This window comes from Pinus tabuliformis, chromosome 7 (assembly GCF_031772625.1).
Source record: "Pinus tabuliformis cultivar Carrire ecotype Pingquan chromosome 7, CPIR1, whole genome shotgun sequence".
Taxonomy (NCBI): domain Eukaryota; kingdom Viridiplantae; phylum Streptophyta; class Pinopsida; order Pinales; family Pinaceae; genus Pinus; species Pinus tabuliformis.
The window spans coordinates 999,065,047-999,084,580 of NC_142293.1; the positions used below are offsets into that span (position 1 = coordinate 999,065,047).

A 19,534-nucleotide genomic window follows, 5' to 3' on the forward strand; every position below is an offset into this window, starting at 1 on the left:
CTTAGAGCAATTTATTTCAATTTTCACAGTTAGCTCAATATCTTTTCCAGATTAGCAATCACATCAGCATTAAAGTAAATTGCAGATAGAACATAGACATAAATCGCAGAAGATAAGCCAAGACAAGAGGACACAAGATGTGGCACTAGCCAGGGACAAACACCAATGTGGGGAACCCTTGATCGATTCTTCTTATATGTTCTTCAATAGTTCAGCAGAGAGAGAGAGATAGTACGTTTACAACAGAAGTCAACACTTTGACTTATCTAGATAAGAGCATAGATCATCTCTAAGAAGATGATACATGAGATCAGTTTAAGACATGCAGCTTCAACTGATTCTCCAAGGTGACTCCTTCACCTATCGTTGTGCCACATTTCGTCATCATGTTGCACCTCACCGCGCTACACCATGCTACACCCATCATCACTATATTGCATCTCATCACGCTTCATTAATCATGATTGTACCCATCACTGTACTGCATTATGTGCCATTGCTGCACCATGTTGCCATATTGACCTATGTGTAGATTGTACCTTGCTTGCTTGTTGTCCCTTGCTTGCTTGTTGTCCCTAGCATGCTTGTTGTTGCATGCTAGTTGTCCCTTGCATGTTAGCTATAACATTGCATGTTTGGTGTATTTGCTGCTAAGTACCATACAACTGTCCCAATGTCAGTTAGTTGTCCATTGCCTGTTGCTCTCCTTCGGAAACAGATGCTTCGGTTGTTCTGGCAGTTCCAGCTATTCCCGGCAGTTCCAGCAGTTCCAACTATTCCTGGTAGTTCCGGCTGTTCCAAGCAATTCGGGCAATTCCGATTGTTCTCAACAGTTCCGGCAGTTCCGGTTGTTTCCGGCAGTTCCGGCTTCTGCCCTCTGTGTCAGCTTTCCCGGTAGTTCCGGCAGTTCTGACTTCTGCCCTCTGCGTCAGCTTTCCCGGCTGTTCCGACTTCTGCCCTCTACGTCAGCTTTGCCAGCTATTCTGGTAGTTCCCGGCAGTTCCCGGTGGTTCAGGCAGTTCCAGCTGTTCCCGACAATTCCAGTAGTTCCGGCTGTTCTCGACAGTTCTGACTTCCGCCCTCTGCGTCAACTTTCCCGGCTGTTCCAGTAGTTCTCGGCAGTTCCAGCTATTCCCGGCTTATGCCCTTTGGATTAGGGCAACGTTATCCCTTAGGATCTCTCCTCCTACTAAAACCCAAAGACAAGTAGAGAGGAAGAGATACCAAGTGTTGAAATGACTTGAAGGCCACCTCTATTTATACTAAAACGTTGAGCACAAGTGGGGTTTATTTGGTTGTTGGCCGACCTTGACGAATTGTCCCATAACACAAATAAATTCGTATCTCCATGAATACTTATCGGAATCGGATCATCTTTAGATCAATCCTACACCTCTCGATGAGAGGGATCCAAGAAAAATATCAACTTCCATTAATAATATGACCCACATGGAGTTTGGCCCTAGTTGCCAATTTTAACAAAAAACAAGCTTATGCTACAATGACAAGAAGAAAAGGAAAATTTGGGAAGTTTGGTTCTCAAAAAAAGAAAATGGACATGGCTAAGATCTAATGCTATTGGTGTCAAGAATATGGACACTACAAAAGAGATTGTCCTAAGACCAAGAAGGACAATAACAAAAGAGGAAGAGAAGAAGCCCACATCACCAAAGAAGTAGAGGAAGCTAAAAAGAAGAAGTCCAAGAAAGAGGAAGTAAGAGATCTCTATTACTGAGATAGTATTCCTCACATAAGTTATTTTCAAGTTCCTAAGTCATATTTTGTAAGATATGGCTATCATGATTCACTAAATAAAATAATGGGATGCATCAAGGCATCATAGAAGCATTGAAAGCAAGAGCTTGGGACATGATCATAGAGAAGCATGAAAGATGATTTGAATCTATGGAAGTCAAGGATATAGCTTTTGGAATCTCATTGGAAAGGAAAAAGGTCATCCAGGTCAAAGCTCATCATACATCAATCAAAAAGGAAACTTCTAGATGTGGATACTCTAGATCCTCAAGATTCTTTGATGGAATTCATCGAAAGGTTCACCAATCAAGAGAGGAAGCAAGTGTTTCATCAAGAATTCCAAACTTGTGGAATTCATGGGATGATGGTATGATGACATAAAAGAAGCAGAGCAAGGGATTGAAGCTTTTTCAATCAAGGGAGCTGCTACAGGAAGTCTAGATGACCCAAAGGAAATATGAGGTATGTATGCTTACATTCGATATTGTAGAGTCATGTCATATGGTTGTAGGTAACATGGATCAATGCTCTATCTTGAGAGCATAATCAAAAGGAAGTATCTCCTCCCTCGATGGAATGCAGGAATGCATGGGTCACACATTCACTAGATGAAATCAACATAATATGTCCTCAACATAATATGTCCTCATATGAAGTATGAGGTGGTTGACATTAATTGGAGGAACTCTGATTGGAAGTTCCTAAGAAAGAAATGTGTGAAGAAAGGAAGAAAGAGATCGTGGGATATGCAACCATGGAAAAAGGCAATCAACATCCATAGACCAAGAATAAAGAGACCCTTGACAATATGTATATCTTTGGAAGATGTGTCGATATGTATGCAGGACGCTGATACAAACTAGAAGATATCATGATGAAAGACCATCACAAAGGTAACTTTGATTTATATGTTCATTTCTTATTTTTGAACAAATATCTCGATGGGCTTATGTAGGGCTGCTGAGGGAAGATCTCTAGATATATTCCACCGTCGATGCCCATGTAGTAGGATGAAAGATCCTTATGGAAACATGGCATGAAGAAGGCAACATGGAATGAAGGAAGGCCAGATATGAACAAACAAATCACTTTCCGATGATGACATGACTGACTCGTTGATGAAAGTGATGGATGGTTTGTGCCCTATGAAGAAGTCCCAAACATGAAGACTCCTAGATAACGAAAAGAAGTTCATGACATCGTGAGGAGGAGTTCTTCAAGCAGTTGGTTGTCTAATCGTCTCCACCTGAGGAGTTGTTGTAGGTTCCTAATTAAGAGGGAGCCTAGAAACAAATTTCTTACTTGGTAGAAACTTGGAAGCAAATTCCTAAGCCAAGAGGGAGCTTAGGCACATTCCTTCCATAGGAATGAGTACATTCCTTTATTGGAATAGATATGTCACCAAAATTACGAGGGGAGATAGACACATCATTCTTCTCTTACCTTGGGAAGACAGAATGGAGGATTGGGTAAACATCTAGCATCCAATGCTCTTTGAGGATGTGTTAGGGCATCCAAGATAAGAGTAGTCATAGAGGACCAATATTCCTTGAGGACTAGGAATCCAAGATAAGAATAGTCCTAGTGGAACACACCCTGAGAACCCGGGTGGGGTATGTTCCGAGAAAGGCAATGATGAAGGTGCCTAAACATAATTGGTCTCGCAAGCATTGTGCTCTAATCTTGTGGAGAGATAGAGTTCTTGTCAAAGCCTTGCTATGTGACAACGTTGGTTGGTATGATGCTAAACAGATGGGTTACCAGTCTGACTCTTCTTATGAGAAATTCTTTAGATTGAGAATGACCAAGTACCATTATGAATACCTCCCTAGTTAAGAGGGAGTGTTGAAAAGTGTAACTAGGTTTGATCTTCATAATGACATGTGTAATTGTGATTTTATGTAATTGATGTAAAGAAGAAAAATAAAATTATTATTGTAATGCTTGTCTCATGGGTTTCATGAGCAAGGAATTTTATTTTAGTGATGGCTCCCATTGTGAGCCTTTAGGATTTGTCATCTAGTCATAAAAGTCAATTTGATTCTATGTCATGTATGAAGGACCCTTCTTGGGCATGTTACACATTTGTATAAGTCATTAAAAGAGTCAAAAGACCCTCCAAGACAAGCACAAGCATCTCCTAGCAAGTCGGCTTCAAGATGGAATTAATAATCTCCTCCAACTGACACATCAGCTCATCCTCCATCAAGTCGGCTAATTTGAGGGGGAAACCACTATAAATAGGCAGCTCAGCCTCAGTGCAGAATATAGAATTTCGAACAAATGAAGAACTGCACTAACAAGTGTGAATCACTTGGAAGGAAGCCTCCTCACCAACGAAGAAGAAGGGAAGATATCCAAACTATTCCAGATCTGTTTTAGGGTTGTCTCTTGTCACTCGTGCGAGGAAGGAAGGCAGGATTTGTTGCAGAAGAAGCCGAGAAGAGTTCTAGAAGGGCCGAGGCTAGTAGGGTCACTTGGGAAGCCGAATCAAGGGAAGATTCATTGAATACATCAAGCCAAAGTATGTAAGGAAGTCTCCCCTCCAAGCAAAGTGATAACAAGGTACATCATACATTACACGTGCTGCAACTAGGGCTACTGAAGGTAGCAGGTCTAATCTAAGAAGTCGAGATCTGAAAGATAGCAGAGAAGGAAGGAGAAGCAAGTAGTTTGACCATTGAAGAAAGGAGTTAAACTAAGAGGTCTTGTGGCTTGGTCTTGGAGTGGCAAAAAGGTCTAGGTCTTGGTATTCGTCAATTGCAATCTCTATAAGAAGAAGAATTTGCTCGGGTTTTCCTCTCAAGAAGGAGAGTTTTGGCCCTAGCTGATAGCCTATATTCTGTGTATCTTGTCTCTTTATGGTTTATGCATTGGTAGCTGTTTGATGAAAAAGAACACTAATAATCTAAGAAAAAGAAGATTCTAATCTAAGAAATTAAAGAGCATTAACGAGAAGTTACCTAAAGAAGAAAAATCACCTAATAGTGATGCCCTATATTTCTCAACAAGGTGCACTCCCTTTCCAACATGTTGTGCACTTCTGGCCACTTTCTCCTACAATGCCATATAATCATGTTGCACCTAACTGAGAGACCCTTTCTAAAACAAATTTGTCCTCTCCCATTAGCATCTACAACCTCATTAATCAAATCAAGGCACAAAACAGTTACTTTGAGCTTTGAAAATACATTGGCTGCAATACTTTTTATAGAAACTACTATGACACTATAGCTTGCGGATAGTTTCCCTATGGGCTGGTGTAACACGTGCATTGAATCCCACTATGGCATGGTACCCCACGAAAGGTTGGAAATATGCTATTAGATTATAAACTGGGAAAGACAGAGTTGCTTTTACCCTTGAAATTCTCCCACTTTCCAAATATGGTTTGTAATGTTGGAAATACTGAGGGGGGTGAATCAATATTTCTTTTCAATTGTTACTTTTAGCAGTTAGATCACTTATATTTAGAACACAAAATGAACAATAAGAATAAATGCTTTTATTAATTTCTTCAATAAATCAAGTACAATATATGTAGGGCTCAACCCTAGGTGAAGACACCGATCTTCAATCGCCCAGGCTCCAACCTGTATTTGCCAAGCACCGACTTGGACTTCCAAGGCTCCAACCTTGTCAATTTTGAGGCACCAACCTCAAGGGCTCCAACCCTATATCTGGTTCAAGATCCGACCTAGTTTCTTGAGGACTCTGATCCTCTAGGGCTCCAACCCTATCTTATCCAAGGCACCAACCTTGTCAATTTTGAGGCACCAACTCCAAGGGCTCCAACCCTATAGCTTCACTTTGTCAAGGTATGTTTGGTTATACTTCACGACTCCCAATGTTTTCTTCAACAAGCCCTATCAATCTTCAGCTACGCCTTCACTTAGTCTCCACGTTGCATCCTCAATGACAACCTTGTTCTTCACATGAAGGTGTCACCACTGCTCTTCATGTTACCCAAACAAAACTTCTTCAAGGTCACGTCATAATGGCTTCAATGCGTCATGGTTTTCAATCATCTCCACAAATCTTCAATATGCTGCTTCACAAAGTTTTCCAACTCTACCCTATTTTGTTCTCAAGAGAAGACTTCAACAAGCTCTATTTGTCCAATCCCAATAAATCAACACTTCGACCACGACAATTATGACAACTTCGACCACGGCAGCTTCAACCACGGCAACTACAGCAGCTTCAACCATGGCAACTACAGCAGCTTCGACCACGAAAACTACGGCAGCTTCAACCATAGCAACTATGGCAGTTTCGACCATGGCAACTACGGCAGTTTCGACCACAGCAACTACGGCAGCTTCGACCACGGCAACTACGGCAGCTTCGACCACGACAACTACGGCAACTTCGACCACAGCAACTACGGCAATTTCGACCACGGAAACTACGGCAGCTTCGACCACAGAAACTACGGCAGCTTCGACCACGACAACTACGGCAACTTCGACAACAGCAACTACGGCAGTTTCGACCACGACAATTATGGCAGCGTTGACCATGGAAAATACGGCAGCTTTGACCAAGATTTTATGCCCAAACAGAATTATACTTTTTTTTCGTCCTAAAAAATAGTCTCCTTGTTCTCCTCGGCCTTTTGTCTTCTCTTGTACTTCGTATCTCTAAATTCTTGCCTGAATTACTAATCAAAATGAAGTGTTTAGACATCTATTTATAGAGATTTCGTTTATAACTGAAGGGGCAAGTCTATTTGTGAAGCGAACAAAGTTCCTTCTACAGATTAATTATTCCAAAAGACTTGGAATATCAAGATATCCATGAGGATACAAATATTATATATTAAATATATGAATATAAGAATGGTTTACAATGAGAACGAGAGGCTTGCTTTTATATCAGGCAAGTGTCTCTTCACGAAGAGTCATGTCTCATTTAGACATGCCTCTTCAACCTAATTACTAATTTAACTAATCATTATTTATGATTATTATCGTTTACATTATTTTACATTATTTTTATATATTATATTCGTAACATTGCCTCCTTCCTCAAAAAGCTGTCCTCAAAGCTTGTCGATGAAAAAGGTTTGATCTCTTTTTCGGCTTCGAACGTCTCTCTCTCTCGAATAGTCATCATTGTCGATACAAGTTGATATGATCTTCTAAGTGACAAACAGAATTGTCGCACTGAGAAGGGATCAGACCATCCCAGATTAATCTTCTGTATAGTATTTTGATCACTGGAATTTTGTAACGACTTGTTAGCATAAGACTGGATTGAGGTTATATCACTATTATCTGGAACATCAGTTTGTTGTTTTGGTTCTGAATGGTTCAGATATGTAGCATGGTTGATTCGTCTATTTTCATGATTCGGATGCTGATATGGGACTTTACTTTCCCTTATTGGGCATGTGGCAATTTTTAGATTTTCTTCTGGCGAAGATGTTGTTGAGTTGGTTATGGAACATTCACTGGGGATGTTCATTGTTTGAACTGCAACATCTAAGCGTGTCATTTCTTCAATTGACTTGTCTTCTTGAGTAGTCATATTCACTAGATCAGTATTTGTTCCCTTATTTTCAACTTGAACTATTGCGACTGTAGATTTCGATACTTCTTCTTGAGTGAATTGTTCCAACTTATCTTTTAATGCTTTCTTATCATCCTTAAGCTTCTTAATTTGAGTGAGTAGACTTTGATTATGGTTTCTCAGACATAAAAGTTCATTGATTTCTGATTTATCAACTTTATTTTCAGTGTTTTGAAATTTAAGTTTTTCATCTTTTAGATCTCTGATTTGTTCTAATAAATTTTAAGGTTTTTTAAACACAAAGTTTCATCTTCTTGTTCTGATAAGTGCTTCTTGAGTTCTTTCTTTGTGACCTTAGTCTTATTCACTTGCGCCAATAATTTTTCGACGTGGTCCTTGAGACGAGAAATTTCTTCGTCCTTTTCCATTATTTCTTTGTAATGCATATCCACAAGATCTTTCTGATCGTGTTCTAACCAATGTTTTAAGACTCTGACTCCGACTCCGACTCGGCCGAGGATCGACTCCAACTCTGACTCTGAAACGGTAATGACTCGGCCGGCTCGATTTCAATGACTCGGTCGTTGTAAAAAATACATTAAATATTTTTTTTTTTATAAAAAAACATAATTTTAAAGATTTTAAACATAATTTTAGAGATTTTCATTCATGTTTCCAAACACACCTACAACTGGAATCCTTGTTGGCTGTGAGACTGAGGATGGTGGATTGGTATCTGCATTCAACTGAACAGCATGTTCAAGTTCAATTGATGTCTCGATATCTAAATCTAAATCAAGATCCTCATCAAGATCAAACTCTGCTGGACGACTCTCCACTACCCAATCTCATGTTGGATCAATGTCTTCCAACACAATGGGATCAGAATCAGGTCTTTTGTTCAGCAAATGGTTTCGTCTGAGCCGGAGGTTGTATTGGACATAAACTAGATCATTTAACCGTTTTTTATCCAAACGGTTTCTCTTCTTTGTGTTACTTGGGAGCAGGAGCGAAAATGGGAGCGGGAGCGACATTTTCAGAAGCTCCTGCTTTGGGAGCGAATCCCAGAGGAGTTCGACAACCAATGTCACTAACATCAAGGTACATAGAGGGATTGGTGCTCTTGATTAAATAAGAGTTCCATACCCTAATACATGACAAAATTCAATGGAAACATTGCAATCCTCCAATCCTGAAATCCTGAAAAACTGATAAGTCTGCTGGATTTTGAATGAAATCTAAAATTCTACTTTCTCCATATGAAATCCAATGAGGCCGAAACCACTCTCAAACATCCTGAGTCATTTCATGGTAATGTTAAAAATTTAAGTAAAATGATGAAAATGAAGATTAAGGAGAATGTCACTTTTACTTTAAGAATTTAACATTACCATGAAATTTGAATAGCATATCAATAGTAGAGAGCATTTGAGTGTGTTAAATAGGGTTTGGGAGGGGGAATGGACCCCAAATGACATTTAGCAAATTCATATAACACCTTGGAGTCCAAAACAATCAGAAATCACCTTAAAAATCCATTAAAAAAATATTAAATTGTTGTTTAACGTGTTCTGGGCCGGCTTTTTGTGACTCGGCCGAGTCATAACAGAAACGGCCGAGTTGGTCGAGTCAACCATGACTCGGGCGAGTCATTCAATGACTCGGCCAAACGTACCGTTTCAAAGGCCGAGTCATGGCTGAGGGTATCGGCTCGGATCAATTCGGCCGTTTCGGTATCGAAACGGCCGTTTTTTAAAACAATGGTTCGAACGCTTTCTTGTTTTGCTGGATTTTGACTATTTTGCCATTCTCTTGATCTTCTTACACTTTCTCGGTACACTGGATTACATCATTCTGTGGGAGTGATGATGGATGTAGAGAATGGAATAGGGATTCCCTTCTCTTTTTCTCCTCAGCATATTGTCGCTCAAGTATTGTGATTACTTGTTCTACATCTCTTTGAAATTGTTTTATTTGGCACTGTTTTTGTTCAATACTTAGAGATTCCGTCTTTTTTTTTCGCTTCTTTTATCTTCCCTTCTTTTTTTATATATATATTTCAAATATTCTCCCCTTTTTTTATATTTTTTTTATAAATTTTTTTCTCAATATATATATATATATATATATATATATATATATATTCTTTTTTTTTTTTTTTTTTAATTAAAGTACTAGTACTTCTCTTTATTTTTATTTTTTTATAATCTTTTCTTTTATTCTTTCTCTATAATTTTTTTATTTATTTTTTTAGATTCCTCTCTTTTCTCTTCTTTTTAAATATAATAATTTTTGTTATATATATATATATATATATATATATATTAATTTAATTAATTAAATAATTTTATTTAATTAAATTCATAAATTTCTTTTAATTAAATTAATTCTGTAATTAAGTTATTCATTTTAATCAAATTATATGGTATTATATAATTGATATATATTGATTAGTTGCAATGGTTCAAAACGTCTAAACAAAGGTCACACTGTTTGACTCGTAGTCAACAAAACGGTGGGTCAATGCAAAAAAAAAAAGGCAGTGGATTAGATGTTGGTCACGAAGCGGTAAGAAGACAGGGTTATGGTAGTCAACGGATAGTGTGGGGGAAAGCACGAAGCAGTGGGGATTTAGACGCAGCGGGGACGTGGCAGCCGGCTGTCGGGTAGCACTGGGGCGTGGTCAATGCAGCGGAAATGAAGGAGCGACGAATGAGAATGAGGTTGTGGGGATTGTTGGTAGACCAGGCAACGTGGAACAAACTGGTTTCGTGGACAGACACAGCAGCTGGAGGTATGCAGACAGGGACATACGCAACGGGACGGGGTTGCAGACGGAAAGTCAAAAAGGTAAAAACGACGAAGAGAGATAATGTATTCGACGGGGCAAAGTACTTGATAGTAGATAGGGACGGACGAGAGAGTCGGTGGTCACAACGGAAGGTGGACGCGATGCAGACTTGACAATGGGTGGGCAATTTGAATGTGGTTCTTTGGCCTGTGAAGGTGGTGGCTATGCAACCAAAGTGGTGGCTATGTGTGCAACCAGGTACGTTGGATTTTTTTTATATATAATTTTAATTTTATTTCAGATTTTTTTTTTAAATGTATATTTTCTCTTTTTTTTCTTTTCTTTTTTCTCTTTACTTCTTTTAACTTTGTATGGATTTTTTTTTCTTTTTTCTTTTTAAATGGCCAAAGACCTGAAAAATGGAGAATCTCCCAATGTGTAGCGAAACGCTTTAATTATGACAGCAACAAAGTTGATGATGATTGATGGCCAAGGGCCGGTGACCGAAGAACGAGCTTTGTGCAGCAGTGAAGCGGCCAAAGGATCGACTGCTCTGATACCAAATGAAACGAACAAAGTTCCTTCTAATTATTCCAAAAGACTTGGAATATCAAGATATCCATGAGGATACAAATATTATATATTAAATATATGAATAAGAATAAGAATGATTTACAATGAGAACGAGAGGCTTGTTTTTATATCAAGCAAGTGTCTCTTCACAAAGAGTCATGTCTCATTTAGACATGCCTCTTCAACCTAATTACTAGTTTAACTAATCATTATTTATGATTATTATCATTTACATTATTTTTATATATTATATTCGTAACAATTTGAAGTGAGGCCAACTTGTATGACTGAATGTAGATCGGCTCACTGCTAGGAATAATTTCCTTAACTTAAAAATTCAATATCTCACAAACTATTGGGAGTTTCGTGGCAAATAAGGGCTGGTTAGAAAGAGGAAAAAATCCTCTTTAAGATAGTCTAGGATCCATTTTCAAAGGATGCCTCCAAGGTGTCCAAAATCATTTTTCTTTGTGACTGTCCTTAAATTTTATGCATAAAAAGTTTGGGACAACATGAGGAATGTTTGGGACAGCGTGGCTTCTTCATTCTTTGGCTTCTTCATTGTTATCAATGTCATCATAGGATCATAGAGTCATTATGTAGGAGTGCAACATCCATGTAGCATGACGCATGAACAATGTCATGATATACTAGTGCAGTCATAGTGCAACATCATTAGGATAACTCCGAAATAATCTTCCAACCATCAAATGATCTCCAACCATGTTATCAAGACCTCATCAAGTGCCATCATCAATTGTGGTCATTCATCAAGAATATGACATCATCAAATGTAGTCCTCCATATGTCATCAAGGGTGTTATGTAAAAAATTAGTTTATTTTAGGTTTATTAATTAATTTAGGTTTAGTTAGGCGAAAGGGCACGATCATAAGATCATGCCCTTTCCCAAAGGGTGTCCATGGCGGTATTTAAGCCAGGAGCCCCATTGTAATCAGACATCATCTATCAATTCATCATTTTTAAAGTATTTATTTATATATATTCTGCGTATCTCAGAGTTTGTTGTTTCATCTGGTATCAGAGCAGGGGATCTTTGCCTGACAGACACTGCGTTACCCTGTGGGCCGGTGGCCTTAAAAACCCTGAAGTTGCCCCCTGTTGTGTTGGCGACTGTGCCGTTCCACTGCTCTGCTGACCCCGTGCCCGTCACTGCTCTTGCCTGCTGCTTGCGTCCCCCTACACCGCCATCATCTTCCGTCCGCTGTTTTGCTGGCTGCATCCATTCCTTGCGTTAACTTCCGCAGATCCACGCACCGTTCCATCCACGCTTCGTCCACCTGCTCTTCCGTCCACTGTTGTGCTCACACTGCGTTTCCAACCACTGTGTAGCGGGCTGTTCAGCACTATCGACGTTGTTACCACATTTTCTATTGCCGACGCCCCCACCTGTAGCGGTTTTCTCCGCCTCCAACATCGACGGCTAGAAAAATATACGCAACTATTCGCTCTGTTGACCAGTTGCCAATCGTTTTTTTATTTGGTTCGAAGTGTTATCTGTTCAAAAGTTCTCTGGTTCGAAGTGTTATCGGGACTCAAAGGTTCTCTGCTCTAAGGAGGCGACCCCACCAGCGAACGTGACGGTCAGGGAAACTATCAAATATACACATAGCGTATAACATTTATTTGTATATTTATATAACGTGAAACATATACACGTTAATTTATATATAATATATAACATATATATATATATAATTATATTATATATTATATATAATACATATAATTTAATTAATTAAAATTAATTTAATTAATTAAAAAGTTATATATAGTCAAGTATATATATAACATTTATTTGTATATATACAACGTAAAATATATATATAACATATATACGTAATTTTATTATATATTATATATAATATATATAATTTGATGAATTAAATTTATTTTAATTAATTAAAAGGTATATATAAGTTAATTTAATTAATTAAATTTATTTTAATTAATTAAAAGTTATTTATATATATATATATATATATCTGTTAATTTAATTAATTAAATTTATTTAATTAATTAAAATTTATATGTATAAAATTTATTTTAGCTAAAAAAAAAAGGAGGGAGGAAAAATATTTTAGCTGGCAAATAAATATACGCCCCCGCAAACCCGCTCAATGTCGACAATGACAATGGCGGATTTCAAAAAAAGGTTGTTGGATGCAGAGCAAAAGATAAATAACAACCACGACGAGGTCAGTAAAAGATTAAATGAAGTCGAGAGCAAGCTAGGGGAGCAAGCGGACAAAATCAAAAATCTTGAAGATACGACAAATCGAATAGAGATAAAAATGGAAAGTCAACATGTCCAAACAGAAGTAAACTTCAAAGAGGTCTTAACAATGCTAAAAGTTCTGTGTAAAAGGTCGAATTGTACGCCCAAACAACTACTGAAAGAAGGTGAAGAGAATCAAGAACACGTCTCGTCGGATTCAACTAAGTCCACAGACTCTCATGACAAGGTTGAATCCCCAAAAAAATCAGCGACACCCCACCAAGAAGCAAGTAACACAGTCTTTACAAACAAACAACTATGGGATAACTTTACCAATCAACACCATTTTTTCGCTCAACCAGTAGCAACATACCAGCGAAGGGCAAAGGTCGAGATGCCTAAATTCGATGGAAACGAAAAAAACAATGTTGCATGGATAAATAAAGCAGAAGAATACTTTGAGATATATGACATCACTGACGATGACGAAAAGCTCAGACATGCATCCATGAAAATGGAGGGAAAAGCATATAACTGGTATATGTGGTGGAAAAAGACAACACACGTCATTAGCTGGAAGAGATTTAAAGATGCATTCTTCAAAAGATTCCAAGGTGTAAAGGAAGAAGAGTTCTTTTCAAAACTCATCAAACTACGACAAAAAGGAAGTGTTGATGAATACACTCAAGAATGGGAGACCTTAGTAACACGAGTACCTGGGTTATCAGAATCTCGTCTAATTCAGTCATACATCTCGGGGCTCAAAACCCATTTACAAGCAGAACTTGAGATGCATGATATTACATCTATAGAAGAAGCAAGACGAAAAGCAAAAACAGCCGAAAAGAAATCCGAACCAATATTTTGGTCAACAGTGGAAAAAGCTTATGCAAGACGAAGGATACCCCAGTATGTGGACTCAAATAATACAAGATATGTTCCACCACATCGTCGTGAAGATGAAAAATCTAATTTGGAAATGCAAAGGATAAAAGAGGGTAAATGTAAACGCTGTGGTGAGAAGTGGGACCCCAAACATAGATGTGCTAAAGGAAAAGAACCAAAGAACCTATATAATTGTGAAGCAACCAATGATTCAAACAGTGAAGATTATGACGTAGAAGACACAGAAGACGCTCCAGAATTTTCACCAGAACTAGATGATGGAAGTATTCCACAAGTATCATTATCAGCTATGACAGGTATATCACAACCTCAGACTTTAAAGTTAAAAGGACACATAAAGAAGAACAACATAGTGGTTCTCGTCGACTCTGGAAGCACACACAATTTTTTAGATACAATTGTGGCAAAGAGACTCAATATATTTTCATTTCCCTTACCAAACATGAAAGTGATGATAGCTAACGGTAAAAAAATTGAAAAGGTGGGAAAATGCCATAAGGTTAAATTGCAGATTCAAGACTTCAGTTTAGAGTCTCCGTTTTTCACGGTACCATTAGGAGGAGTAGATGTAGTCTTAGGTATCCAATGGTTACGAACTTTAGGTACTTATGCCGCCAACCATCAAGTACAATTTATAAAATTCAAATGGGGAGGTCAGAAGTACAAACTACATGGATTCCAAGCACCAGAAAATCATGATGTATCATCATCTCAGATGATGAAGCTGAGTCGAAAAAGAGCACCTACTTATGCAGTACAATGTCATCAATTAGAAATGTTATCTGCAAATATGACCAGAGAAGAATCACCAGAGATACAAGATCTGATTCGGAAGCATGAAAAAGTATTTCAAGACCTACCTATGAAGATGCCGCCTAATAGGGAAATTGAGCATACAATAGAAGTCAAGGCAAGACCAGACCCTGTTAACATCAAGCCATACCGATATCCACATCACCAAAAAACGAAACTTGAGAGATTAATCCAAGACCTTTTAAAATGTGCGACCTTGATCATCTTAGAATATCTGATCAAGTGGAAGGACTTACCCGAAGAAGACGCTTCTGGGAGAATGAATCATTCTTCAACAACATCTGTCGTTACTTATGCTTTGAGGACAAAGCATTCTTTCGAGAGGAAGGCAATGTTATGTAAAAAATTAGTTTATTTTAGGTTTATTAATTAATTTAGGTTTAGTTAGGCGAAAGGGCACGATCATAAGATCATGCCCTTTCCCAAAGGGTGTCCATGGCGGTATTTAAGCCAGGAGCCCCATTGTAATCAGACATCATCTATCAATTCATCATTTTTAAAGTATTTATTTATATATATTCTGCGTATCTCAGAGTTTGTTGTTTCAAAGGGCTTCTAAATACTTGGCACTTGGCACTTCTTAAGACTTCTTCATTAGTGTCTTGACATATTAATTGATGACATTCTTATGAAACAAGAGTTATGACATCATCATTTGGAACCAGACATCTCAACAATATTTTCCATCTCGGCTTGTGCCAGATTGACATCAATGACAACCTAGATTAGCATGCAAGGTATATATGTTAGAAGGATTTGCTAATGCAAATGCTTGCTTTATGGCACAAGTCATCAAGGTGATGTCTTAGTGTCCTCTCTAATTCCTGACACTACTTGACAGTTATGTATGTTAAGTCAACCCCTTTGGCTTCTGAAGTGTTTCCTCTGTCTGCTAGTAAATTTGTACCAGCACACGAGATAACCAATCCTACTCTTGACAAAACCATACACCAAATCAACATTCAATAAGCACCCTGCTGTGAGGGTATCTCACAGGTCGAATGGTATATAACCCAAGATATGCGGCATTTAATGCAGCACTGCTGGGCACATTATGCTTCCTAAATGGGCAGTTAATAATATTCATGCCGACCTTGGATCTCTCCAGGTACTGAAGCTGTTCCATTATGTGGACAATTTGAACCCTAACAGTGATGAATATGAATAATACATGTCCACTGCCTCTTTTGTTGGATAATATGTTTCAGACTCTCAATGTTTTCATAATTTCATCCTATTCAGTAGAAAAATAATCAACATATAATCACTTCAATGATTTACTCATGAGATAGGATTGTACAACAACAATTACAAGGAGTATACCAGACTACACATGTGCAAAGTGTGAAAATCTTATAGTGGACTGTCTTCAGTAGTTATTTTTTGGCTTTTGAAACCAAGTTGCAGATTTACCACTGCCATTAGCATTAGAGATTAGTTATATACAACTTCAGTCGTATCAAATACATGCAGCAACATTTTCAGCAGAGGGAAATAAATCTTGTCAACAATAGGCTACTTGTAACTAACATTACATTAAGGCTGCGAAGACTGAAAGTTAAAGGTTTAACATTTGATATAGATGAAGGTGTTCAATTGAGAGTATTTTACAATGAAATCTCAAAAATTGGTGCGTTTGATCAACATTGCTGACTTTGGTTTGCTAACCCCTTGACAGTGTGTTTACATTGGAACCTGCCAAATGAAACAAATAGGACTTGTTATTAAATTAGCATGAACATTTACTTGCACAATATATTTTATCTGAACCAAAATCAAAACATCAATGTTTATCAAACAAGCAGAAGAGGTGTCCATCAACGAATTTCGAAAATGTGGCACCCTCTATCAGAATAAAAATATTTTAATTATAGATTTGCATGTTTCTGTAAACAGTCTCCATTTGGATAATGCAAAGGAATTATAATAACTATAACACGCAAACTATATCCAAAGCTTGAAAAAAGGCAAAGTATCTTTGGAATATCCTAAATTGATTACCAAATCATATCATCCAGATGAGGATTAACATTTTGAGGACCAGTATCCATTAATGTGCCTTCCTTGTAAAATTGATTTGACCTCTCATTCTCTCCATTTTCATGGCAAGATGTAATAGTCAATCTGAAAGGTTGCACCTGTGTAAAAAGTACACTAGTTGCCATGAGAATCTGATAAAAGAAGACAGACCTCTCAAAGAAACTATTGAGGAAAAATATTAGAGTGATTAAGGAATATGCAAACTAAGTGTTAAAATCTTGTACAACTACAAAGATTAGCAAACTCTTGTGGTCTTCCTGAAATAATGGCTGTGGAATTAATTTGAAATGTATGTGAGGAGAAATTTAAGCTACACGACAGATACATTCACATGAGCACAGACATTTGGAGAGAGAAACTAGTATCTTGAAAAATATTTGGTGTGCACTATAAAGATTATAGATCCCCCTCTCTCTTTTTCAGACACCCACAGACCTCCCATCCGCAGCACTCCCTATCCCCCCTATCAACAAACCCCAACACCCCTCTCATCTGCAGAGCCCCATGTCCCTCTGGGCTGCACAACCCCACACCCCTCCCATGAGCAAATGTGCATGCCCTTCCCTTCTACAAACACTGACACCCCTCCCATCTGCAGACCCTTGCACCTCTCCCAACTCCAGATGCTTACACTTCTCCTCACTTCTGCAGATGCCCTGCTCCTCCCCCCATTTGCACCCTCAGGCCCTCATCCCATCAGCAGCCTAGTGGCCTCTTCGATCTTCCAGGGATGGCAAGCCCACTAAGTTAAACCCCTGCATCATTTATAAAAGGTTACCAAGAAAGGTCACAAAATGTAAACGTTGGGCTTAGAAATCCTCATACTTTGGCATCAAGTGACAGAATGGAATAATAGTATTGCAAATACAGGTGCAAAGTTCAAACAGAAAAGATTTATAATATGGAAGAACCTCATATTTGAAGAAATGGATAACTTCGTAGCAAGGTGTTGGCTATGAACATAATTCTTGGGTGCAAGTAGTCAAAGGGAAGAATACTAAAATTTCAGATCACGGTAAGCAGATTCTGCACTCAGAAATTCAAATCCTGAGGGGCTAGGAAAACTAAAACTGATAAACTTCTAACAAAACTGCTAGATTATACAAACACATTACACTGAACCCTCAATTACTCATCTGTATATTAACTCAGTAAAACAGAAACTACCATGCAATAAGCTGAAAACCTTATTATTTAACTCTGACTTTGACTCAGAAATAAATGTCTCAGACACTCATCCTGTGATTCTTTTATAGATTAAGAATTGCTAGGGCATGCAAAAATAGCATGAGTACCACCCCTATAGTGCACAAAACCTAAGACCAGGAAAGTTTCTATCCGTGACCTTACTAAAGATCAGTTGTAGTATTATGAAACAGATCCCAGAGATTATGGTCTTGATAGATGCTCAGTTGACAAGGTTAACCCTGCTACGACCTGTTAACACCAAATTTGCCTACATAGTTCGGGGTGTTAAATTCTAGTATATTTTCATGCATATTATTCAAGGTAAGCTCAATATTACAAAGTTCACCATTCAGCATCAATGGTTCATGAGTACCTTGGCTATATGGGTACCTTGTTGCAGAGTATTCATCTAGCCAGACCTTATTACAGAGTTGCAACGTGTGAGTTTTGGGGATTATTCAGAGATTAGTATTCCAAGAGGACAGCACATGTGCTATTTCTAGTAGGTTTTCCAATTCAAGCTTTCAAATATCTATTTTTAGTAGTTTTTCCCTAAGTTACCAGGATTCGGATACGGATACGGATCCTTCGGTTTTTGAAAAGTCAGGATTCGGATACAGCAGAGAAACGGCTAGTACAAACAATATAAACATTTTTTTTTATTTTTTTTAAATAAAATTTACATAAATAAAAAATATATATACAAATTTTTAAACATATAACTTACACATATAATATTTACTTATAATTAACCATACTTGTAATCAATAACACTTAACCTCTATATATATATATATACACCATTTAATTCAACCAATATACCACTTTGATGCTGGATGCATCCACACTCAACTTCCAACAATGTTCTTCATGCTCTTCCAACCCCTAGTTGTTGTCAAAGCCCCTTCCTTTTATCAGCAATTGATCGAGAGCTAATTCCCAACTCCAACATTGTTCAAGTGCTTAAACGCCAGCCCAACCTTATAATCCACGTTATATCGCCAAGTTCTATAAGCATACTAGAACAAGCACTATACCCACTCTACACTTAACACTACAACCACGTGAAAACACCACGGAATCTTAAGACCTTAGCACTAGACACTACACCACACAAGTGCCCAGAACCAAGTGTGGTGCCCAAGCACTTACTATATTGGCATATAGGCGAATCAGATTTTTTGGCACATAACCCTCATTATATTGACCTAGTATAACTCCTAGTTAACTGTTGATTTGGGGTAGCATCGGATGTGCTCTAACCATTGAAATTGGTGGAGAGGCTAAGGCACATGAAATCTCCAATACCCAGAAAGGGTTTGGGTAGATTCTAAACAGTTTGGGAGATATTAAAACAATTAATATTTTTAATGGAGTCCCTAAGTCTAAACTTAGGGAAAATAAGTTATTAATGTGAATTAATATAAAACTATGTTAGAATGGTCCAAAAGACATGGATCAAGCCAGATCTAATCTTAGCCGTTGATTAGGGACTTAATCTCGGCCATTGATTTGTCAACAAGAAAAGTATAAGAGGCTTGAGGGTCACTTGGAGAACACACCAAGAGATCAAGATTTCGACTTTCTGGGGCTGGGTTTGCTGAGAAAGTTGAGAGAGTGATCAGGAGTTGCAGCTGAGGGGCAGTGAATACAAAAGCAAAGAGGCAGAGATAGTGTCGGGAGGATCAGCGCAGCAGCAGAGAAAGCTAACGCAGA

At 38.0% G+C, this 19,534-nt stretch overlaps 1 protein-coding gene across 2 annotated transcripts in view; it reads right to left on the reverse strand.

The window, feature by feature from the left end:
- Positions 1–15,840: 15,840 nt before the first annotated feature.
- LOC149250952 (non-structural protein) overlaps positions 15,841–19,534 on the reverse strand; it is a 123,221-nt gene continuing 119,527 nt past the window's right edge. The window contains exons 6-7 of one of the 2 annotated variants that reach the window (XM_089459293.1): positions 16,592–16,728; positions 15,841–16,285 (exon numbers count right to left, since the gene is read on the reverse strand). In XM_089459293.1, coding sequence (XP_089315419.1) covers positions 16,231–16,285; positions 16,592–16,728 — 192 coding nt within the window. In that variant the 3' untranslated portion in view covers positions 15,841–16,230. The remainder of the gene's footprint in view (positions 16,286–16,591; positions 16,729–19,534) is intronic. The other variant, XM_089459294.1, reaches the window with a different exon arrangement.